This window comes from Rhea pennata, chromosome 5 (assembly GCF_028389875.1).
Source record: "Rhea pennata isolate bPtePen1 chromosome 5, bPtePen1.pri, whole genome shotgun sequence".
In the NCBI taxonomy this organism is placed as follows: domain Eukaryota; kingdom Metazoa; phylum Chordata; class Aves; order Rheiformes; family Rheidae; genus Rhea; species Rhea pennata.
In genome coordinates, this window is record NC_084667.1 from 2,454,173 (window position 1) to 2,480,269 (window position 26,097).

The window sequence follows — 26,097 nt, forward strand, 5'->3', positions numbered from 1 at the left end:
ACGTGCAATAAAGCAGCAGATGAAATTAATTACTGATAAATGCAAAGCTATGCATTCAGAAAACAGTGCTGGCTTCGTATACTCTACGATGAACTCTAAACTGAGTATAGTTGACAAATGAGATCTAGAATTATTATAAAAACAACACAACGGACATCAGTTGTCATAAAACAAAATCAACACTAGAAATGATTACAAAAGTTGGAAACCCCCCCCCCCCATAAAACATCATATGCAGCTAGTAATTTGACAGTTTGTCCACATCTTGAATTCCACAGGCAAATCTGGTTCTATCTCAGTAAAAACACTGCAGAGCCAGAAAAGAATGAGACTAGTGCAACAAGGCCAATTAAAAACACGAGACAGCCAGTTTACAGGAGACTAAGGCTTCTGGCTGTAAATGAGATGATAGAGGAATAATGTGAAATACAGCGAATCACTAGGGGCATTGGCAAAATATGAACAAGGAATGGTTCTTCACTGTCTCTAATATGAAAATTAGGTGATATCAAATTAGTCTACCCGATTCATAATAAGAAAAGGAAATGCTTCATCACTCAGTGCACTACTGACTACAGGACTTCTTGTCGCAGGACAGAATAGATACTAAAACCTTAAATGGATTGAAAAATCAGTCACAAAAAAAAAAAGCCCTTAAATGGTACTAAATATAAAGACACTATCTCTGGTTTGGAAAGCCCTTAAATGACAAATTGATGGAGGATGGAAGACTATTCTAGAGAAGGGTCACTAGCATCTGCCTGATTTTATAACCTTTCCTAAGCACCTACTCCTGGTCATTGTGAAAGGCACTTTTTAGGCTAGTTGGGCTTTTGGTCAAACATAATATAGTAGTCCTTATATCTCCAGCTTCGTTCCTTCTTTGGCCATTTCCTTAAATCACAATTGGTTCAATAGCACCAACAGCTCATGAGATCTTGTCTGTGCCCTAGGGTTCAATAATGACAGTAGCGAGGAAAAAAAGCAGTAGAGTCTTCCAAGCCCTGGAGAGCAGCATACACCGGACGGCTAAGAAGCTGGAAGCTGGGGTTTGACAACATTCAGATCTGGAAGCATTAAACTTTCCTCCTGCTAGGTGAATGGGGTAGGCTCTGGCTGTTTTGAGGAAGTTTCTAGAAGAGACTCTGGAAAATTTGGACTGAAGGAATGCTACCAATTTCCATGCAAGGGGCCAGACTTGGTGGACTGAAATTAAGAGCATCTTAAATGTGCAGATGATGAAGGTTTAATAAGGAAGTGTATGAAAGGAAAGAAAAGCATCAAAATATCTCCGCCAAACCTACATTAAAATTTCATTTTCTTCTTCACTCTTCTGCTAGAATAATCCTTCATTACAAGCAAAATTTGAGAGAGAAGACAGCATGACAACATTAAAGACAAAGCAGAGTGACCAAGCAGAAGCTTTATTAACTACATCCACTCTGCTTAAGCTGGCTCATCCTGGGGTAGCTTAAAGCCCACTGTACTTCCAAGAGTCAATACTGAATTTGAGCTGCTCAGAGTTTACACTTGCCCTTCCTGAGCAAGATACTGCCAGCATGGAGCTGACCTCTCTACTCAGCTTCAGCCATGTGCCACGGACAGCTAGGATGCATGGAGGTGTAGGGGTCACATATATAATTCTAGAGCTAACTCTGCTGTGTCTGTGAGGTCTAGAGCATCCGTACCTGAAAATTTTCTCCTATTTTTCTTCTATTTTCCCAGCTTCCTGTTGCCTTCTATTCTTCAGCCTTAGGGTTCACTCTGAGGGCACTCGAGGAGTAAACAAAGTGGACAGCTGGCAGGCTGGCCTCAGCCCCAGCCTGGATGCTGCTCCTACAGCACAGAGCACAGAGTTTCCACTTAGAAGGAACAGGCAAAAATTCTTGTAGGAAAGGGGTGAGACACCCATTTCACACTGAATATGTGAGTTTTGATTGTCAGGCGGATCCTGAATATCTGAGAGATTTCCTCTCACAGGAAAGGACAGAGCAGTGATCAACAGCAATTCAGAAAATTCCCCACTCTGAGATACTGCACAACGTTACAAAGCTTTCACACAGCAATATATGAACCTGTTCCTCCAGGCACAGCTGCACAACTGAACGGGCTCTGAGTAAGGGGAAAAAAATTTCCAAGATATTATCCAGAGATATTTTTTGAATGTGAACCTACTTTATCAATTAATATATTTAACTTACAAATACTGGACTATTTGCAGTTTCAGAAATAACACAGGAGATTTAAATTTGGAAACTGCCTTGCAGGATTTTGCACCTGAAGCAAGGCGGTATTTGGAAACACGATCAGGCTGTCTTGCAGCAGACTACAGTCCAGCAACACTGAGAGAACAGACTGCTAAAATACGCATCTGGACCATTTTTCACAGTGCATTGTGCCACAATGCATCTGCTTAAAAACAAATATATGTTTGCAGTGAAATATTTCGACAAATCAGAGAACTCAGCAGCAAAGTAGTTAAACATTTATGATTTGATTTTATCTCAGCTTGGAATGTCGCTGGAGTGTCCCACTTCTAACAACTGTTTGCTAAGTTAAGGCTTTAGTGTTTACACAGCGCTGAATGAAGCAGCCTGGTCACCAGATGTGAATGCTTCCTTAGACTACAGCTTTCAATCAGATCACGGTCCTAATGGTCCCTGCTCCAACCTTCTTCCTCAGGACGTCCACCAGTCTTTCCAACCTGAGAGGGGGCGGGGGAGAGGGAGGGGAGAGAATAAAGAAGCTAACGTTAGGAATGCTCTGGCTGAAAGAGACAGTGTTTGCACTGACCCAGGCTGTCCTGGCGGTGGTCACGCCAAGGAACAAAGCCGTACTGTAAAAGACAGACGCTACGGGAAAACGCAGACAACTTGCAGAAAACTTTTGAACCTACGGCCCCAGCCCCTTTGCAGTCAGTGATTTCTGTCAACCCACCTTGTCTTTTCTTGTAGTACGTACAGTCTCGGAGGTCCTCGTACGGCGTTGACACAAAACCCTAGGCAGCGATCTTGCTGCACATACGCCTTTCCGCGTAAGCAGCACATGCTGCGGTTTTTCAGAACCTGAGTGGTCTATGGCTCCTGTAACACTTACTGTTATTCCTTAAAAAAACATCCCGCTCATTATTCAACACTGCAAGATGCTTTTGTTGTCCAATTTATAAATTTATGCCCCAAATCCATGCGAAAAGCTTTTTCAAAAGGCATGACAAGCCAAATTTCTGAAGATGCATTCAGAAGTATTTCCAAGGTGGTCTGAGTGACTTAAGTTGACACAAACATAAAACAATTTACCATCTAAATAAATAGGACAGAGAGATGCCCAATACTTTCTTAGTCTTAACGCACAGGGTAGAGTATGTCCACCACCTCATCGGCTTAATTTTTTCTTTCCTTTGTTAAAGTATGTAGGCAAACTCAAAGTGCTAAATTTGCCCAGGGTTTTCCACTTGCACACATTTATCTTCAGCAGTCCAGTAATCAGGTATTCAAGCTATTTCTTCAATTTATCTATATTTTATGGAGTTTTTCAATACAAAAATAATTGTATAAAGCTAGACACTGAGAGCAGCAGAACACTTTCAGAGCCGTGCCCAGCATACTATGTACACAACTTTCACAACAGTTAAGAAGAGCTGCAAGTTCAAATGGCTGTAGTCACTACCGCAAAGTTCACCACTAGTGCTAATCTGAAAAGTCAAGTTTAAAAAAAGTATTTTACAACATGAGGAATGCAGATAGGAAATATAAATCATACAGCTTTATCAAAGCTGTAAACTGCGTTTGACCTAATGGATGCATTAATAACTTCAGTTCAGGAAAACGAGTTAACACATCTTGGTTTTATTGCCACAGGTGACTAATGCACACTGTACGTATTGAAATGCTCTAATTTTCCAGGAACCACCGAGCACCATGAAGCTGCCCCTTTTATTGTGCTCACCAGCTGACATAATTCCTGAAAGCGGATTGAGAATTCACCACCTTAAAGCCACCTGTCACACACACCAGGAAACGTACGTGGAAAGTTCAGCTGCTTCTAGTTGTTGCACAAGGACACTAAAGAATCGGGTTTTAATGACCATCGGTTTCGCTTTCTGAGCACAGGTAAAACACTACTCCTCTCCCTCCAGTTTTCCATGTATCACCTTTCTTCTCCTTTTTAATCGGCCATTTTTTTTTCTGTTTTTCCAACACGCATTTACTGCACTTGCTTGTCTTTTCGGAGGCAGCAGCATCCAGATAGCTATAACTTACTTCCATCACTCTATACAAGCGTCAAGTGAGGGCTTTTGCAGCTTATTTACTCCTGGCAGCTTTTCTGATTGGCTAAATCAATGTTTTCTGGATTCTAAATATTAGAACTTATAGCTACTGATAGCTCATATTTTCCTCAGACCCCGTTACCGAGAAGCTTAAGTGTTAAACCAGTTCTTAGCCCATGTGCAACATTTTAGAGAGTAATGACAGATCAGCCCTCGCTTGCAGCAGCAGTGAGGACCTTTGACCCTGGGGGGTTCAGAAGCATCATTCCAGCTTTCTCGACCACTTTAAGCATCACTGGAGGTCTCTCTCTCAGTAGCATCTTCCCTAATGTGCTCCAGGAGCAAATCTCTCTGCTCTGAAACATAAAGGACGGGAGAAGCAAGCCAAATAGCCTGGGCAAACAGGAGGTTTCAACTGCAAGTTCTATTGTTTTCTGAGAGACAGCAGAAAAAGAGTAAAATCAGAGATCACAGCTTATTTAAATTGCAGCTCAGTTACACAGAAATGCTGCATGGCTTACGCGCACGGGGGAAAAATAACTCCACGAGTCGCGGTGTCTTTAAGGAGACGTGGGTTCGAGGATCACCGCTTGCAGGCTGTCCTGCAACACGCTCAGCTGTGCACCGCGGCGACCAACCAACAACGCTGCACGCCGGGGCACGCGAGCTGGTGAAGAGCTGCCCGTGTTTGAAGAGCAATACCACCGGGATGAAAGTAGCTGTCTTCTGTTTAACCTTGAAACCGTCAGGCCTCATTGGAAATAACGAGGCTTAGCAATCAGAGCTTCTGCTTTTCAAATGAGCGACGACTGAGATCGTCACAGCGAGGTAACCGGCACCAAGTACGAACTGCGCAGAGCTTGTTGGCCTTTTGTTTCAATCATGTGTGGATCTGCAAATTTATTTGTTCTTTATTAGAAGAAAGAAAAAAAAAGCAGCAGGGGATTAAGAAACCATACCTTTGAAAGAGATCTAAACTACAACGTAAAAGAGAGACCGCAACGGCTATTTGTAACATGGAATAACAGAGGGCAGAACTCACCCGTACACAGACATAAGACCCAATATACCACTGAAATCCCACCTAAGCCTACAAAATAATGCTATGGGCTGAACCAGTGGTTAATAACTCTTGATACAGGCCCCGGGGGGCTTTTGGGAATGATAATCCCGGACTCTTTGTTCACCAAGGGTCCGACTCTTCCATCCTGACTCACAATAAGCAGCATTTTTCCTTGTGAGTAATAAAAGACAGCTAACGAGGCTGCTTGTGTAAACGAGGTACTACCTGCAAGGGGTGAGGACGACAGAAGCGCCCCTTATAGATTAATCTCTGTATCAGGCCTGGCGGGTTACTGCCGCAGCTCCTTGTGCAAGCTGCGCATTTTCGCCCGTAGTAAACCACACCTCAAGATCAAAATAACCTACAAAAGTATCAGACCAAGCAGCAGAATAAGAGCTGCTGGGAATTACCCTAACGCTCTCAGGTTTTGCAGAATCTTCTTCAAAATACGGAAGACATTGACCTGAAGAAAGTAACTTTTATTACTTTGTGCTGTGATGATCCACCAGTGTAATGCCAGTACGTTTCATTTAACTAGAAGCAACACTGACTACATTAGACGGCGTCCAAAGACACAGGTTTAGCCAGCAACATTTATCTTTTTGCTGCGGTGGCTCTTACACCGAGTCAAAGGGCCTGGTGAAGGAAACGCTCCTCCCAGTATAAATCAAACGGGCAGTATGCCACTATTCTCTCCCGAGATGCAAGTATGGATGCTCACTGAATTTGCATCTCATGAAGCAAGACAAATTCTGGGCATCTCTTCTTCCAGTTATTTAAGACTGTATTCTCTTACCGATGCATACACCTTATGTATGTACATAATGCTTACAGAGAGCATGTGTTGTTATACATACGGCCTATCTTACACACTTCCTGAACACCTTGACTTCCTGCTTGGATTTTCAGTAGTTCTATGTATTTCCCTTCACCAACACTTTTTAGACTACCACGGATTGAAGGAGAGCTAGAAATCTTCAGAGAATACTGTCTCCTTTGAGGATAGATCATTTTGGTTTTACAATCATTCTTATAAAACAGACTTCAAATTTGTACTGACTGAAAAGTGTGTTCTGGGAGCCCAAAGCTGGCCCTATAATTGCATAAGTGTTACCTACTGATCCAAACCCTGTCTGTAGGGCAGACTACCTATGTGCATTTTTGGCTTGCTCTCTTTCAGCAATTTTCCTGAAGAAATGCAGCTTTAATCTAGAGCTTGGGCTCAGCAAAAGCTCTTCTACTGCTCAAAACCAAGATCAGTACATCCTGCCACACCACACCATCGCTGGCCAAAGGAGCATACTCTGAACTGGAGCAGCCACCTTTAACCACAAGTTCTGAGTGTGCAGCATTATCACAGGTTGATCTTCCAGGACATCATGCCTCAGAAATAGCCAAAATGCATACCCAATGGAAAAAAAAAAAAAAAAAACTTTATCCTTCAAGTAGCCTATGTCCTAATCCGCAAGGCAATACAGAGACTACCCAAAACAATAGCTCCTACCTGCAAATGGAGGAGTTATAAAAACAAAACCCTCCTGGATTTTGAAATGCTATATAAGGGCTTATAAACCTAAACTATAACCCTTGGTTATCTTTCTAGCAGATTAGATTAGGCTTCGGCTATGAAGATGGCCTTACTTGCATGATTTCTGTCTTCGTGTGGAATGTGTTTTGCTAACACTAATTCCCTTTAGAAACCAAGCATTTTAAAATACACTAGGTAAATAAAACGCACAATAATAAAAATAACAAAAATGCACATAAATAAAATGGACAAAAGCACTACAAGCAGCTTAGCAATAGGGCTCAGTGAATAACTGACTGTTCAGTGAGTGGTCACACAAATTCACTTAATTGCACCTCATAACAATAAAAGAACTCTTTTTCTTTCTTTTCCTCCAGTTTTCCTCTCAGATATATTGCATCCAATCAAAACTGGAATACTTTGCTTTCAGGCATTTTCAGTAAAAGTCAAGGGAACAAATGACATAGAGAAGAGAGGCTGCTGTGATACCAGGACCATTCTCAACCTGAAACCAGTCATTTGGACAGCATCATTCACTCAAAAGGCTGGGAGAAACTAGTTTAATTCTTTTATCTGTACAAGGGAATTGGAGTCCAGCTGTTTCCTCTTAAGATTGCAGCACTTTATAAATACTAGGTTCTGGGGAGGGTTGTTTTCAGTCTCAGTTGCTGAAGCTGCTCTGCATTGAATAAAATCCTTAAATACTCACTGGACTGAAGCCTGGAATGTGAGGGTACGAGCTGGCAGGTGAGCGTCCCATCTACCGTGCTACGGAGGCATTCTCCCTCTCACTTCTGTGCTGTTCACTGAATCTTTAATTAGTCTTATTCCTAAATTCAAGTTTTGTTTTTGCCACGTGGAAAACCTACCTTTTCAACGATAATAATTTTTGATCTACTTGCTAAAAAAAAACATTGCCTGGCTGCATTTAACGGGTCACACGCCAGCCTGTAACAATTCCTTCGTAAATCACCTTTCTGGTGAAGACTAGATACGATTTAGACGCATCGGGCTGCCTCTGTTCTGCCTGGCGAACTTCCCTCTGCGCCTCCTGTGCTTGGCACTGGGCGTCTTTGGGAAGGCCACGCCGGAGCTCAGCAGCGGTTTTCAGCCGGCCGCCGGAACTGCCAAGTAAAAATCCGCGCCCTGCGTTGGGCAGGTGGCTGGGCGGACTGACACTAATGGTCCTCGCCAGTCGTAAAGCGCGAGTCTTGGGCGCTGATTCACAGCATCAGCCAGCTCTAAACCGCGGCAGGCCGCAGCGCTGCGCCTAGTCACGCCAGGCACGGCCGGCAGCTCCTGCCGGCCCCGCGGGGTTCGCACCTTCCGCTAAACTTGCGGCCCTGCAGTTTGGCCGGGCAAGCCGTTCTCCCTCCGAGAAACCCCGCCACAAAACAAGCATTCCTATTAAATCCCTTCCAGCATCTTCTCTACCCAAAAGAGTAATTCTGTATATGATTAAACTTAGAAGTAAATACAGCCAGTTGGGCTCCTGTCAGCAGACATATTTCAAAATAAACCTGGCTCTCACAGGCCTTGGCTAAAATATTAAGCCTTTATCTGTGGTCCACAATAACTAATCTTGTCAAATTGTTTGCTTTCTACCTTCTGTTTGGAAGATTACGAGCTAGCTCACCATTACTATTCACCTTGTGCCATCACCAGCAGCAGCAAAAGTGAACGGTAAACAAAGTTGGTCTGTTTTGACAGCCCTCAGCTTGGATGCAAACTGCTGCAGCGCCCAGAGCGACCCACCACCAGAGCCTCCGTGTCGGACCTGGTGCGGACGTGTGGAAGGTACTGCCGCTTCTCCGCTTTAAAATGCTTTCGCAGGACAGCACACACGGCTTTTCCAAAATAAATGAGCTCAGGAAAAAGAAAACAAACCCCTGTAAACACTGCACAATCTGCAATATATTTATCATTTAGACCAGGCAGAGACTCTTACTACTGGATGGACCGTTCACATCTGATGATGTTGCTGATATTAAAGATTTAAAAAATTAACAATAATTGAAAGAGAGGGCAGATCGACATATTTAAGGCCAAATGATACCCATCATATCATTTAATCAGACAACAGAATTTTACCCTAATGGCTCTAGCTTCAGTCCGTCAGTTCACATGCTCAGTTTTATGCAAAATTTACTACTTTGCTTAAAACCAGCACATAAAACTTGTCTACACCTCCTTCTGTAAGCTTGAACTACTTCTGGCACTGGTAGTTGCTGCTTCCAGTCATTTGGCTCCATGGCTTGTCTCCTTTTTAGAAGAAATCTTGACATCTAAACCCATTCCTTACAGTGACAGCATTTTCACAATGTTTGTGCTGATATGAAAAGGGAAGGGTCTGTTTGACTTTCTTGCTAAATACTTCCTAGAACTTTCTGTCATGTGCTTAAGAAAAGCTAGCAGTTTTACTGTTTTACTTCACGGCTAATATAGCTTTACTATAGAAAGTATTTTGCCACAGTATTTATTCATTTGGAAGAAGGGAAAAATATTACTTCCAATCAGCTCCCGTCCTTTCCTTTAGTAGCTGTTTGGTACTATTAGAGTCATGTGTTACAGGCTCATCAAATCTCAGATTCTTTGCTTTGAACACTCCCAGTATGGAGGGAGGGATGGTCAAAACTTGATGTAAAGTGCAGAACTTCACATAAAGCAGACATCATATCTATGTTGCATGATAAGTATTTTGCATGTGGCAAAACACTGGGCAGAGAAGTGAGACAACTCGCTGAAGCTCAAGCAACCAAGAAAACCAGGAAAGACCCACAAACTTTTCTTCATGTTTAGTTTTAGGTATGAGTAATCTTGAGCGGAACTGGGTTCCTCATGTGTACAAGAGGAAAAAGAAAGCGCAGGCGTGAAGTCTGCAGAATTAGAGCCTGGAACTGCTGGAGACAGAGCCCATCACTCCCAACTTCTTAATCCCCGCTCTGTGCCGCAGCAGCAAGTAACGACTAGCCAGTTCTCCTGTTCCCTATCCAGCTGCAGAGACGCTTCAGGAAATGGAATCACGACTTACTCTTTGGAGGATTTTGTTTAGTTCCAAATGCCTCTTCAGGAATACTTAAAAACAATGTCAAAAACTCATCACGTGAAACAAACAGTATTTCAGACGCGCTCAGAACAAACAGGGTCCTGACGAGATGCAGGATGAACAGACTGATGTACATTTAAGGATCTGTAGGCAGTGGAGACTTCAAATAATACTCTCCAATAAAAGACTCCCACGGTATCAGCCTGAAACCACCACGTTATACCTTTCTGCATGTTTCAGACAAGCCCTCCTTGTGAGGCCAGGTCTGAACTTCATAGCTGCCTATTCCAAGCCCGTCCCACCCCTTTTGTGCGTGTTCTAGTCCAGTCGTATTTACAGCAAGTTTGCAAAATCTCAAATACCAACATACTACCCTGGCTATTTCTCACTGCATCCCATCAGAGCACAACTTTGGCAGTCTCCTCTTGATATCATAAACAATAAAGACAAGACTGGCTTTTTTTTTTTTTTTTTTTTTTTTTTTTTCCCCTTGATTCCACATATATTTTACAAAACCTGATGCAGACTTGCTGGCTCTAGACAGCTCTCAGTTATGTTCTTCCTCCCTGAGGTGGTTCCACCCTGGTGACCAACAGCAATTCAGAGCTCGTGGAGAGAAAATTCCTTCACGTAAACCATCATCAAATCCCCCCACTATATATTAAAATTCATTCCTTTTACATAGGTTTGATGTACGTCAGTAGACTTTCCTTCCTGGCATAACTGACGTGATGTTGCCCAAGCTAGAATAAGTTCTATGGTAACAGAGTGATCAAGTAACAATAGAAAAGGGTTTGGATGTAACAGAAAAGCATTTAGTCAAGCTCCCACTTGTGATAACTCCTTCATAATGGGCCTAGACTGGTAACCGAACTCTCCACCCTTCTGGGGTAATCCAGTGGTATCTATCTAATACCTATCTTGTCCACAGACTTCTCCTGCATTTAGAGTGACTCATACATAGCTATTCTTCTGAAAAATATTTCTGGAAAAAATCAGAGCAGCCTTTCCTCAGTAACGGACAAAGAAAATATTCATGGGTGAAATATTCTCCCTCCCTTAATGTTTAAAAAAATATAGATAGACATTATTAGCATTAAGCATGTCTCTTACAGTGATCTTGGGATGGGGTCACATATGCAGGGGCAAAACCACAATGTATGCTTGTTTGCACACAGCAAATCAGTTTTTATAATACTCATTGAGAATTAGCACTGCAGACCAAAGGGTCTTCTACACATGCACAGTGCTCCTTAAAGACTACATAGACTTTTTACTAAATTATCAGTCATTAAGGCCACGAACACAGAAATAAGCCTTCGCACTTCTAAGCTTCAGCAACCTTCTCCACTAGCAGGAACACGCACTGTGCCTACATCTTCCCCGCACCACACTGTCAAGACAATTCACATTAATCTCTTTTGCACTGCCCTTCTAAGCCCATTTTGTTCCATGTTCCCAAGGGCCCCCTGGGAACGAGCTTTGGTGTCACTTTGCTCTCCTCCTGCTCCTGGGAGGTCAGAGAATTCTTGAACAAGGCTGAAACAGGAGAGGAGCAGTGGACCTTCTGCTCAACTTGAGGACAGCTTTAGTTCTTCTGAACTGGCACGGTGGCAGACTCGAGCCTTGGTGCAATTCTGCTTGGTAGTGACACAGATGGTAAGTTCTAGGAGAAAAACTTTTTAGTTTCTGCTGATAAGAATTTAAAACTTTGTCTTTACACTAAAATTAATAAAATACTTTAAAAGCTTAGAGTGAAATATTTTCTCAGTGTTTAAAACTTGAGACTTGTGAGATGTCTTTTGCGTTGAGTTCATCCTTCAGGATATCCCTTTTACCAGATGCACAACTATTACATCCTTAAAATGATTTATATTATTATTTTAGCAAATAAAGGATTGATGTGATAGAAAAATGATGTCATATATGAGACAGAATAAAGTGCTAAACAAGTGCAAATTTTTAAATACACAACTTCAATATCTGCAGTGTTTTCCATTTAAAGGCTAAATTCTGATACTTTCTGTGGGCAAAACCTCCATAGAATATCGAAAATATTAGAAAAAATACAGACAATGAAAAAATAGAAATAAAAAAGATAAACTTACACCCTAAAGATTCATGCTGTACAACAACAACAGCTCCGGGTCCAGATCTTCAGCCTTCTACCTACCTCACATATGGCAAAGAACTGTAACAGGAAAGCCAAGCAACTTGCCAATAAAACAGTGGCAATGATGGAGTTAAGGCTATTGTAAGCTTTCAAGCCTAAAAACACAGTTCATGTATTCCACACAGTTCAGTTCTCCACAGAATTTCATTAAAAAATTAGCAGCCATTTGAAAAAAATTGACTACTTCCTTAATGACTCAGCATTAGATGAGAAACATGAACTCTACTTGGAGAACTAGCTCCTGCTTCAGTAAAGGCATGCTTAATTTTAGGCAGTGAAATTTCAGTGATCTCAAGTTCGCTTGAAATTAAATGCTTTTGTGGATTGCGCCTAGACCATTATTTCCATCTGATGCTACAAAGAACTATTCCAGCAATTCTCTAAAAATTCATACGCAATTCAGAAGCTTCAGCAAGTCTGAGATTTTTGTTGAGCTTCTGCACATACATTTACAGTATTCAACCTTTTGCATATGCTGAGAAACAGTATGAGTATTAACAGAAAGAACCGCAATTTATTTTTATTCCTTCAGCCAAGCCACAAATAAATGACTCTTGCAAACAAACCAAATACTATTTAGTAACTGCAACGCAAATGCATGGGGATTTATTTTATTTGGATATAAAATATTAAAGTAAATGATTATTTACTGTGACACTCATTTTTTTGGCTTAGAAAAAAACCCTAAGTTTCAGAAAACGCTTTCCTGCCGTTCTTCAAGGAGAAACTCAATCCGCTTTTCAAAGATTATTTAGTAATTTGTCATAGCATGGTTAACTATATGCTCTCAAATACTATGTCAGCATGCTTCTTCCGATTGGGCAAACAACTCCAAAATCTAATTTGTTTGTGGTATTGGTCTTACTAAATATTAGTCTTTGCAAGTCTGGTTTACACCATTTATGTTAACTATGCCAACACTGTGATTTTGTTCTGAAGTATTCCACAACAAGCTGATATTATACAATACAAGATCAAGAGCTAGCTGATCCAGTTTACTGAGTGTACTCAGTGTATTTTGCTACTGATAAATCAATAAAACCATGTTGTAATCTACAAACTTCCATCTCTGTGAAGCAGCTATAAGCAAACTGTAAATGAACACACAGGTCAAAAACTGGGATGCTGTGATTATATTGACTCTGAAAACATTTGGCTTTCACAAAACACATTCCAGTGTTTGACAGAACGAAGTTTCAGTACCGCTTATATTTTCTTGAAAGAGTGAGATGATAAATATTCAAATGATGATAAACATTTGTGTTTATATTGTAACTACCCATACTTAAGAAAACAATAGCTGCACTCCAGCCCACAACTTACGGAGGTTAAGTAAATGTAAATCATAGCTACACAAAGAAAGTAAATATCTGACTTAGACTGCGCGCTAAATTTTGCATTCTTCATCCATGTGAAATTCCCGGCCGTCAGTGGATGTCCTGGGTGTGCAGGGAACGCACGAAAGGCTTCCCCGTGCTTCCCCCTGGCTGGGATTTCCTCTCCTCGCCCTGTTAGGCGCACCACTGAACACAACGCTGGCAACGATCACGCGCTGTCTCATGCTAAAGGTCTCACTACGACACCTAAAACATCTCTGCAAATGATATTCCATGATCTGCTCTGGCTACATAACGGATTACAAGTATATGAAACTTTTGGTACTGATACCGTGAACTGATCTATTAGGGGCAATCTTAAAATGAAAAAAATTATCAGTCGTCAGTAGTACGAAGGGTCTTAGCTGTAGGAATTTTGAACGCTGCCAAATCTGTCTCCCAGGACTCTCGGGGAGCCACGGCTCCGAGCGTGATCTACACCCAAGCAATCTTCGTCCCACGTGCACAGAGAGCACGGCAGCTCCCGCGCACGGCATCTGCAACGCGCGGCACAAGAGAAGGGCACTCCTAAACTAGCCATGTAGCATTCTGTCGTCGTCGTTTTGTTTCGTTTTTTATCTTAGCCCCTCAGCTTAAGCATCTTCCTCCAAGCTGCCAAGAGGTCCCTTCTCTAAAATGAACCTTGTTTCTTTTTAAGGTGACGAACATAATGGCAGTGCTGGCACTCTTCCTTTTTAAAACACGTGTAAAAAATTGTATTGCCTGCCCGGCAGAGCATTCAGCCAAGTGGAGGAAAACTTGGTTTTAACTCGTGTCTCTGATCTCCGAGGCAGAAGGATCATCTCTACTTCTCATTTTGAAGCTGTGAAATGTTATTGGACCTGAAGGTATGATTCTGCAGGCACTGATCAAGGGCACTCACTTGGAAAACGGGAGACGTCGTTTCCAATGTCATTTCCATATTTATGTTCAGTGGGCATTGGATAAAACTGAGAAAAAATCCTAAAGGAAAGGATCAGGTCTCACCTCCCGGAGGTAAGCAGCCCACTCACGGCTCTCTGATCCAAGAAGTACAGCATCAATGTAAGGAAAGAAGAGCATCCAGGCCAAACCTGGGCAGCTGCAACATCCCCTTGAAACATGGGAGACCTGAATTAGGATCTGCTCAGACAGAAGAGGAAACTCAGCTCTATTCTGTCACACTCTGGATGAGGATTCCCACTCCCAAACAATTGCTTAGGAAAGGAGGGAGGGACACAGACACCAAGGAAACTTTGGAAGGGACATGGCTGTGGTCACTCAGCTTCGTGTGGATCTCAGCACAACCCTTGTGCATTACTCTGTTTAGCACGTTTCTGAATTTGTGTCTCCAAAGAAACTGGGCAAAAAATGACAAAGTTGGTCTGCTTTCCAATTTTTACAGTCAGAAGTTTCCCATTTATGCTAACGTAAGCTTCTCGTCTTTGGGCCAGGAAATAACTGGTATTACTGGCAGGTAGCACCAGCCATTCCCGTTATCACAGTCTACAAAGTCTAACCGGACCATAACTTGGAGTATGCAATTCAGATTGGTAAGTGAATTAAGATAATATAATTCAATGTGAAAAACACATGAAAGTTTTGCGGAAGTGCTATATTTCTTTTTGTACAGCATAAATAGTACCTTAGACATGGCAAGGGAAACAAGACCTGCCATGTGAACAGTCCACAGAACATGCCACAAGTGACTGAATTTGTTCAATTCACCTCAGATTCGAACTCCAGTCCAATAAATTATTTCCTCCATAGAGCGAAATCAGTCTCTGGTTCTGGCTTTGTCGAGTTCCTCTGAAGTCGAACATAATCTCACCGATTTACTCGGTTCTTTTATTACAACAAATAGGTATCTTGACATGACGTTATAATTCATCATGTTACCATGCATACTAGTGCAGTCTAAGAGGGATTTTTTTGAGAGTCACTGACTTTACTATAGAGTTTTAAGTACTTAAATAAATTCTGTCCATACTGTGTACTGCTTTCAGTTCGATCACACGTGACTTCCTTCACACATTTCAATTAGTCTTAATTCCTCATTAAACTTAATCCCTAAAGCAGACTATCTCCAAACCTATTGCTCCCAAAGCCAGTAATTTCGCACTGCCTGTCATTGCTACTATAGATAATGGTGATATTTTCATACGTGACATGAGATGACTCTTACTAGGGCTTTTGTTTCTGACTTTCTCATGTTTCTATTCATGCCTCGCATGCCAGAGAAACTTTGCATCAGCTGGACTATGCTCTGCAGAATGCTTTGGGGTATGTGGTAGTTTTGCGTGTCTGGGAATCTTCCATCTGGCTAGCGTGGGTTTCCTAGACACTATAAAACTCCGCCTGTGGAGACTGCGTATCTCTTATGGGCCCCAAGGATCTCATAATCTGCTTTTAATCACTGCATGAAGCAGCCAGTACATCAGTCCTCATCAAGCAGGTTTTTTTTTCCATGTTCCATCTCCTTTAAGAGTTTTTGATCCAGTTCTGAAAGTCCAGAACTATTGTTAATTTTCACTGGTGTTTTAGACTGCTGCACGAGTTTCCTCTTTCTCTCTCCCATCCGTTTTCTTCCATACAGACGCTCATAACCATTGGCTTCTATTGCTTGCTATAACAGTAAAGGGTTATTAGCCCTCTGCCCTCACTCGGTTGTCTTTTGACTACACACAGCAGCACCAGCTTCACAGTAAACTAGAGGTCTGATCCTTACCTGGAACAAATGACTGCAACTCAGCACAACAGAGCTAAGCCAATTTACTGTAACTGAGGAACTAGCTCTATATTTACATTCTTCAACAAAATATCAGAACAAACTTACTGTTTCAAAACACCAGCACCAAATTATTCCCTATATGATATTAAAAGATTACCAATTATTCAGCCCACAGAAATTCACAGCAGCAGACAGCACAGTGCTTTTCATTAAAAGCAAAATCACTTTTGACATCTGTTAAATTATCTACTGACACAAATCAGTGAAACTATTAATATCTACAAAGTTGTACTTCTGGTCTCCAGTAGTTAATGTGTTGATCTAACATTCTCCAGAATACATTTTTGTAAGTTAAAAAAAAAAAAAAGTCTAGTTTTAATAGTGGAGTCTGACCACCTGAAGATAATACCTCAATAAAATAACAACTCAAATTACATTTAGTATTTTGAAAGACGAAAACTACAGAAATGTATCTTTAAAATTTAAAATAAAGTCAGTCGAGTTCTCTAACATTTGGTGGTTCCTCCAAAACAAACAGCTTTGAATCCCCGTGAATGTACAACTTACTTCTTTTGTGCAGTGCTTCTGCCTGCAATTTCTAATTAACTAGCTCCATTCTTATTTACAACGAGTGACTGAAAGCATACAAGCTGCAATGTATACTTCAGCTAAATATATGTAGGCATGATTTTAAAGGGGGGATAACTAGTTAACAACATCTGCAGGGTACAAAGCAGTTCAGTCAGTATAATAATTCAGAAATCTTGCTTTTAATCTGCTCCCCACATAGCTGTGCTGTACTGAATACAATTTGTACATTAAAGATACCATGTTTGCAGTTAAAAATCTCCAGGGACTTTAGACCTATATATAAAGATACTCATTTTATTCTTTTCTGAGACACTGACCTGTATCCTCATTTAAAAATGAAAACCACATCTTTATGTTATTAAATCTTTGTTTTCATCTATTAGTATTCACCAAAGTGCCATTTTATACAACCCCACACTGAATAGGCAAAGCTGGAGGTAACCATCTGCAGCTTTAGAGCCGGCGTTTGAATTGATGAAAAGAGCTTTGTGTTTTCATTGCCAAGTTTGATTCTTCCAGTCATTAGACATTCCCCTCAGATCGCATCAATGAAGCGGGCTCTCTTACACCCATGTGTTAAATTCTCCTCTCCTCATGGTTTCCTTTGCCAGCTATACTCCAGAAAGACTACTGGGTCTAAGCCACATTCTTCTCACAGCTGTGCTAAAAAAGAGCATCAGAGCGTCTTCCCAAAACCCATATGTGTATCTGGTCAGTCCCCTGTCGGAGGGTCATCTCACATTGTGGTGAGATTATTCAAAGATTCTTTCTTGTTCTTGAACTACACTGCTCGGATCACTCTGGGGAAGATTAGACCCTCCAGCGGGCCCTGGAGAATGCCCTGGACACTGATGTGAAATGCACACAATTCCTGCACTCGGAAGGCAGATTTGTTCACTTGAAGAAGAGGACTCTAATCACTTAATACATGTGCCGTCCTTATTTCTTTTCATTTCTGTATTCTTTTCAAATATGTGAGATGCTGGTAAGAACAGTTTGGTTTTGCCCGTCTCATTGGTGGACTTGTTTAACAGCATCAGCTAAGAAATGAAACTAAGCGAACAGCTATGAAAGCACAGAAAGCGCGTTCAGAAATGCTGGAGGGAAACCCAGGACTACCCAGAAATAGGTGTGTTCCACTAACAATGAAAGTTAGGCTGCCAAAAAAAAAAAAAAAAAATTGAAGAGGTAAAGCAAACGGCCGCTATTAAAGGTAATATTTCTTTTATGAGAGACAATAATTTCCTTTGATAAAATTATCTACTTATCCACAAGACAGCTTAATTTCCTCCTGTATTTCATCGACTGAAATATTTTATCCACATCTACAACTTCCCTGACTTCCACTTCAAAACAAACAAATCCAAAATCAAAAGAAAAATCTCTTCAATAAACAGTTAAGGATAAAATAAGAAAGAATTTCTATTTTACATCACTTTTATATTTTCTTTGTTCATAATAAGAACTAACTTGGCAAAGTGTACAAGCACTATACTTACCACATCTGTGCTTATTTTCATACATGTGTATTTTAGCACTGCACTATTATTTTGTGGCTCTGTGCTTGCTTTTAGAAGTTACACAGAAATTCTCTATGCAGAATAGCTGCTTTCTGCACTGAAGTCCTCGCTGTCACAATTGTGATCATCTCTGCTCCAAACTTACGTGCACAAGCTACGTGAGTGTGCAAGCACGACCGTGCTCACGCAGCCAGAGCTGGGCTCTGCTGAGCCAGAATCATCAGCCTGAGCGACAAAATAGAAACCTTCAATACAGAAATTGCATGGAAATTCCTCCCAGCTTCAAAGCTATTGTTCCTGCAAAAAAATGCATCAAAAATGGCCTCCACCTTTACTGATAATTGGCTGTATTGATCTGGTATTACAGTGTAACCTCCCCTGATCTCGCTGCCATCAGCAGCCACTCCTCGGTCCCAGCGGTTCCAGCAGGAAGGACAGTTTTAAAATACCTTGCTGCTTCCAGCTCTTGTTGGCAGGAGCACTAATTAACTCCGAGGCTTTCCCAGGCACCTTCTCGAGGTCAGCCCCGCTTCCCTTCTGGGGCCGCACCAGCTGGCTCCGGGCTTCTCCAGCAGGACAGGCTCGCGGGGGGCCTGCGGCTCTGTGCCAGCGCTCCTGGGGAACTGTGCCCTAATCCTTTGTTTGCAACGGAGACGTATAAACAGTAACCAAAAATATAGGAAATTATACTCATAGCAATACTACAGAATGTGTCAAAAATATTTAGTGTCCCATGGATTGGCAGAGGTGTACGCTGTTAATTTTTTGAAACCAAAATAGAGCTGCTACAAGCCGTGTGGCCCCTCTCCGAGCACCAGTATTTCCTCTGCCACACCACCCTCCCGGCGGGGACCGGGGATCAGCCTCCGAGGCAGGAGTGCACAGTTGCAACCTACTTACCCGCTGCTGCAAGATGTTCCCTCCGCTTTAGTGTAAACAGAATTTTACTACACCCAAGGTCGCAACGGGCAGATTCCAGTATATCCCCCTTCTGGCTCCCAGCTGCTCTTTCGTGTGGGACGGCATCCAGAAATTTTTTAGATGCTTTGTGTCCTTAGGCAAAACACAGGGCCACGGTTCTGACCAGGACCTCTCACTCTGAAAGCCGCAATTGCAGCTTAGTTCCCTACTAGATAACGTAAATGGATGAAATTGTGGCAAAACCAAGGAGAAATTACATCTCTGTATTTCAAACTCAGCATAAGATGCTGACTGTAAGCACTGAAGTCCTTTCTTTATGAAGTTCATAATTATTTTTCTCTTCTGTTTTTTAATTGTTAGTGCATGAGTCAGGTATTTTACTCACTAACATTGGGAAACTATTTTACCTAGCTGCTAAAATCCTTCCCTCATCCGTCAGAATGAAATTCTACTTGGTTCTTTTTTTTTTTCATGCGAAATCAGGAGGACAAGTACTTTAGAACCACACGCAGGCCAGGAATTGTAGTGTCACACTTTCAGTCACAAGAAGCACCCCGTGCTCATCATCAATATTACCGCAGTTAACAGCAAGAAGTCTTTCAGTGGACAAGTTTTAAAGCCGTCAGTTCCTTTTTGAAATGCAGAACGTCCTACATCTTCAAAATAAAAAGCAAAGCTAACTAATGAGCTCCTGCCTAATTGCCAAACACTGGCTTGTATGAAGCAGTTGAGGTTACAAAGAAATTGGGAATTCTCCGCCCGGTTTCCCTGCTGATGGGTACCAAGTGTCTGCGTAGCTCTCCCAGAGGTGTCAGAGGAATCTCTATAGTGTCACACAAGGGCTCTCAGCTCAAAGCAAACACACTTTCCACAAACTCAGCTGCTTAATCTGTTTGCAGGTTGAATTATAAGATGGGGGTGGATGACTCCGGGTGCTGGGAAGGCGCACAGAGCATTTCCACAGTTTCTTGATAAAAAGGGCACGCTATTGTCGCCAAAGGGCTTCACCCAGTTGTTTAATTTTGCTAGAGGCACAGTGGCCTGGTCTTAGCAATAACGAAAGGGAGCCTGACCAAAAATTTCCCAAGTAGTTGAGCATATTAAATTACATAAATTCTTTTCGTTATACCAGTCCGTCACCACTGCTTTAATTCAAGTTGTGTCTGCACTTCTATTATAGCCACTCTGGTTACACGGGATTAAACAAGACTGTTTCCCTGGGAAAAAAAAAAAAAAAAAAAAAAAGTACCCAACCCCCCCAAACAAACCAACTTCACTTCAGTATTCCCAACCTACTGTTAGTAGATGTTTACAAATAAAATGAAATGAAACAACTAACAGTGCACAGAAATATTTAGCCATTATTATTATTGTATTAGTATAATTTAATCTCAGCATGAATTACTGATTTTAATCATTAATTTATCAAGAAATTCAGTGAATTGCTGTGTATATACCTGGAGATAGAAACTCCTTAAGCACAGCTCAAGATTCCTCTATACTACACAAAGTACCCAGGCAACACTCAGTACATAATAAATCAATATAAACAGTCCATATTATCAAAACTATGTTGGTTAGGGACTCCTAGACATGCTTTAATTATTTTATAGGTTTATTTTAATGAGCATATTTAATGTGCCTGCTGAATTTTCAAATGCATCTAAATGATCACAATATAGAGTTGAATGATTCTCAGATAACCACAAGGGATTTTTAAAGTGATGACAGAAAATATGTTTTTATATCTATCTAACTATCTATCTATCTTAACTACATAGTTACAAATAAATTTAAAAATGTAACTTTTTTTTAAAAACAGGAACACTAAGCAGGTTTTTTTCTTTTAAACAGGGAGAACTTTTTAGTCCTTACAGTGTATTACAAGCCGACTTCTAGCTACTCTGGAAATTAACTGCAGACATAAAACTGAAAGACAAATATGGAATGATGGGAACATTTTGCCCAGTTACGTATCGACAGTCCTGGAAGAGTCTGAAAGGGGTATTTTGCAGCTGATGGAGGTAATGCAGACATAAGAAGTGCCGGTCTTTGACAAGGCATGGCCTATCCAGTTGCCTATGTCCCAGCAACCAGAATTTCTAAAGCTTATATGCTAGTAATAAGAACCATGACAATAAGGACTTCAGTACTGAAAGTACTGTTTGAAGTCTAATAGCCTTGTAATAGAGAGTCTTATGGTGGGAAAGACCATACAGTCCATGTTCACTGATTCAGAGACCTCCTATTGATTTTGGTGAGGTTTTGAAGGTGGCTCTACACACCCTTACAAACATTTTGTACAGCATGAGACAGATACGTACCAGACAAAAATAATATATGAGAACCATAATAACATTTTACTATGCAATTATAAAGGCCAATACTGTGTTGCCATAGGATTGTCATGGGTAAAACGACAGAGAAAACCATTCCTGGGAGATGAAACACTTTCATTGTGCCTTGCACCCCTAGAAAGCAGTTTCCATAACATTAATACAAGGCGCACTGACTTGCACTACATTATATAACTGTTGAAGTGATCCAAGTTATAACTGAGTAAGAAGTTGAACGGTTGACAGAGTGAAACATTTTAAATGAACTTCTCTGAACACAACCATGCATGCAACCACAGACAATATACCAGAAGAAAGAATGTTTCATTTAGTTTTCAACTGCATTTTTTCCCTTAAAAAAAAAAAAAAAAAAAAAAGGCAAGGGACTTACTTCTGAACTTTTTCATTGGCTTCCCGTGAAGCCTCCAAGGCCTTCTGGAGCTTCACCTCGGTGTCCTGCTGCTGCGACTGGGCTTGCTGCAGTTGGGCTGCCAGTTCTTCTACCTGGCGATACAGAAGGGTCACAACGTCGTCCCCTCTGCGCAGCCCACTTTCAGAGGTACCAAAACTACGGCCAGGCTGATCCTTCGGACTCAATCCTTGAGACAAGGATTTGGGTAGCCTGGAAAAACAAAAGCATACTTTTCATTAACTTTGAGCTTAATGCTGAGCTGCAGGAGTACTACACTCAGGTTAATCAGTGCTTTTAATATTATGATACATGGATCCACGTGTGCTCATACCAGAGCATGTTTTATTTCAAAGGTGACAGAGAACAAGGATTTTCTAAAAGCATAAAAGAACTATTAGAATTAACCCCCCCCAACTTATTACTAAATGAAAACTTCAAAAGCAGTACTTTTCAACTGTAACATCTTCCAGATACAATCTCTACCCCAATTTGAGCATTATCTTCTTATGAGACGTAGCAACAAGTTGGTATTGTGATTTGCATAAAGTTCAATTAATCAGCGAGAGTCACTGAGGTGTTATTACCTCATGTTGCACAGCACCTTCAGCAAGCAAATTCACCTACTACAGACCGCTTATTTGCAAAGTAGCATATTTTTCAATACAGTGACAGAAATAAAAATGCCACAATGTACCAGAATGAAATTATTACCTTAGCTGGAATTTTTTGGAAATACAAATGATTTTCATATGTTAATCAATCCTGAAGATTGTCAGCCAATATTTTCGTGACAGGAAAATAAAATATTTCTTGATGCTGGTTTAAATAAGCTAGTAACAGCTACACTAAAATATACTGTGTCTTAAACAGCCTGTCCAGAGTACATAGAAATAGGTTACCTGCCAGCATCAAAGCTTTATCACCGGGCACTTCAATATCCATAGTGTCCTTCACTACAATAACAATTTCTTGCAAAGACATTTATAACCCGCTCTTTTGGTTTCGCTCAGGCAACAGGTCAGACACATTTATCAACTATTTCATGCAAAAGTGCCATAGATGTGTATCCAAGCAATTCAGTTTTATAGATAATTTTGAGGTATATTCGTGGAGATATCAAATATAAACCATGAAACAAATAATCATTCACAGTATAAACAAAGAAGACAGTTGCACAAACTAGAATACTGTGCTGGATGCTTGTGCTTGAGCATCAGAAAGCTCTGGACAAATCAAAGGGAGATCAGAAATGAGAAATGAAATGGAATAGGGATCTGAAGCAATAGATTTAGGAGATTACGAGAAATAACTATGCCTGGATCATCTAACAATAACCATGGAAAATGTGCAAAAAGAAAGATTTTAGACAAAACATTAGGTTAAACATTAACAATAAGTAATGAGAAGAAATTGAGAAAAGGGTGAAAAAAAGACTGAACATGAGGAAAAAAAATCCCCCCAAAGCCTATTAGGCTGTGGAATTATTTCTTGAGGAATCAGTAAGTAGCCAAACGCTTGTGTTATTACAGTGAAATGGCAGAAATCACATTAGTAGGTAATTACTAAGGAGGAGCCTGAACTAGCAGACTTTGTGGAATTAGCAGTCATGTTTTCCATCTCTAATACTCCTAATTTTCTAGTGAATTTTACACCCCTGGAAAATGACCCTAATAGTCAAAAACATTGCTGGAGAATATTTACAACAAAAGTGACAGCAACAGAACAGCACAGTAAGCAGCATGTTCAAATAGTTGAAGTTATTTCGACACAACTTCACGTCTACCAGAAGCTGTTGCTGCACTGATGAGCATGACTTGCGACCATCTCTGTGACTGACCACATAAATATCAAACATTGTTTTCTTCCTTTCCAATTCATTAAGCCTTTTGTACAGGAAACACCCTTCATTCCATCAGGCTATAAAGGAAAATCGTATACCAACTAAAATACAATATACATGTACAAGTAAAATGTGGATGAACTAATAGAAATCTAGAAGCTCAAAGGTCAGAGTGCTGATATGTCATTACACCTGCTACCTAAGGTTGTCTGAAAATAATGCAAAGAACCTTTTCAATTAAATGAAGACATATTGAAAATATAAATATTTATAAAGGGATATGAAAATGCATAGAACAAACTCATTTATAATAAAATTTTTAATAGCTACCCATAAAATTTACTGACTGAAGTTCTATTATATGGTGAAGCACTGATCACCATAGAAAAATACAAAGATATGCAAATAAAGATGAAAGTGGGCCACTGAAATAACACTGATGTCCTATTCTTAAACACCTGGGACAAAGTTAAAAGGAAAAAAAAGAGCCAGAAGTTAAACTCTTCCATGGATATATAGGTCTCTGATTTTCAAAAAAACAAAAACAAATATGCCAATTTGTTCATTGCCTAAGACAGCACCTTAGTATTTTTTTTTTTCAGAAGATATGAAAAATAATATATTTAGATTCAGAAACATTGGTCCTTCGTGACTCTGACTCAGCTTCTTCAGAAAGTGCTGGCCCAGAACAGTACTGCATGCAATATTAGTATTACATGTTTTATCTCAAATTGATCACAGTAGATTCTGCCATGTATTATTTTGCAAGTCAGTGTGATTCATTCCGATAAAGGTACTGTGGTTGATATATATTTTAACATTTTTTTTCCCCCAGAACATGCAACCTCAAGATTTCTGCCAATATATGTTTTGGTAAAATGCTTTTGTTTAGTCTCTTTTGATACTTATTAATCTGAAATTCCTTCATTAATGTCCAGCAAATTATTTCTCTGAACAATATCAATGCTATAAACCAAAAACAAATGGGAGTTCAAGGCCTGCAGAATGGTTCATGAAAATCGCAAGCCTTTTGGCTTTCTACGGCAATACGGGCCTAACTTTCTTGCTAGAGCTTGGATCTGACAGCTTCAGTTAACGGGCCCACCCAAACCGTGTCCAGGCAGGAGAAGAAAAGTCATATGTGATTAAGCCACTTACGCAACTCCTGACTACCCAGAGGTTTCTATAGACCCCAAAGTCAGAGCAGCTTCACTTCTGCTAAAAATTTCACCAGTTAAAAACTGTTCCCAAGGGATTTGACTTTGGCTGAAAATCAGCTGTATGAAGTGCTGCTCTTATAACACTTCTTTCCTTGCCAAGCATACTTCTGTTGCAAGGTGGGAAATGATTTTCCACCTAAAGCAATTGCTGAACAGCACAGAAAAATCTTCCATCTGAAGACATAAAGAAAAAAAAACAGTAATAAACAAACATTCCTGCCCTCCCCCACAACAAACCTAGTGACAAACATTACACCCAATGTTTCCAAATGCATATTGGTTTGGCCTTGGTTTTCACCACAAACGTGTCTGATACTCAAGCTTCTGGCACTTCAACCTGTACCCAGGATGGTTTTGAAGAGGGTCCGCTCATGCTGCTGAGTACTCAAGGGCTAGGCAGCATCGACGACTTGGAAATAGGGCCTCAGAGGTGCTCTTAGCAGATATTGCAATGAGAAATATTCTTAAAAAGCCCATATGATCTACAAGGACTTTGACACTAAGCTTGTTTTGCTGCACAGCACAGTATGTATAATGGTGGAGTTTGCACCACATGTGAGCGCTTTTGACAGCTGTTAGACAGGCAACTAGATGGCATTACCCTACCATAGACAAATATTTTACTAGCCTGTGATTATGTGCTTTCGTCTGCAATTACGAGCATTAAGGTCACATCACCACCCAAACATCACTCTAATTCAACCAGACGGCTGCAGCTGTTAGACTCCATCACAGAGCAGAGGCCACAGATCATGTACAAAACTGTAACATTAACGCACATTGTGCATAATGCAGACTATGTTCTGTGCATTCTTACGGTCCATCACAGAGTGTCTCTATCTCGTGTGTGGAGAACCCACAAATTCTTAGCTTAGGACGAGCTCAGGCATCCTCTCTATTTTAAATTCTTTCATCAGATGGATGAGCACTTTGAGGACAGAACCCACTACTGATTCTCTTCTCTGTGTTGGTTGGTGGCATAACCTCAGGATTTTATAGGCCAACACATTGACAGGTTGGAGTTGACAATGAATACCTTTGTGCATGTCCATACCATCCAAACTCAGTTACATTTGAATTTGGATCCACAGTGA

The 26,097-nt window shown here is 40.8% G+C and overlaps 1 protein-coding gene across 1 annotated transcript in view; it reads right to left on the bottom strand.

Annotated features, from left to right (window-relative positions):
* Positions 1-247: 247 nt before the first annotated feature.
* The window catches only part of MIPOL1 (mirror-image polydactyly 1), a 188,196-nt gene continuing 162,346 nt past the window's right edge, over positions 248-26,097 (bottom strand). Inside the window, exons 12-13 of the mRNA XM_062577639.1 lie at positions 21,923-22,153; positions 248-2,704 (exon numbers count right to left, since the gene is read on the bottom strand). Of these exons, the coding sequence (XP_062433623.1) occupies positions 2,638-2,704; positions 21,923-22,153 (298 nt within the window). The 3' untranslated portion in view covers positions 248-2,637. The remainder of the gene's footprint in view (positions 2,705-21,922; positions 22,154-26,097) is intronic.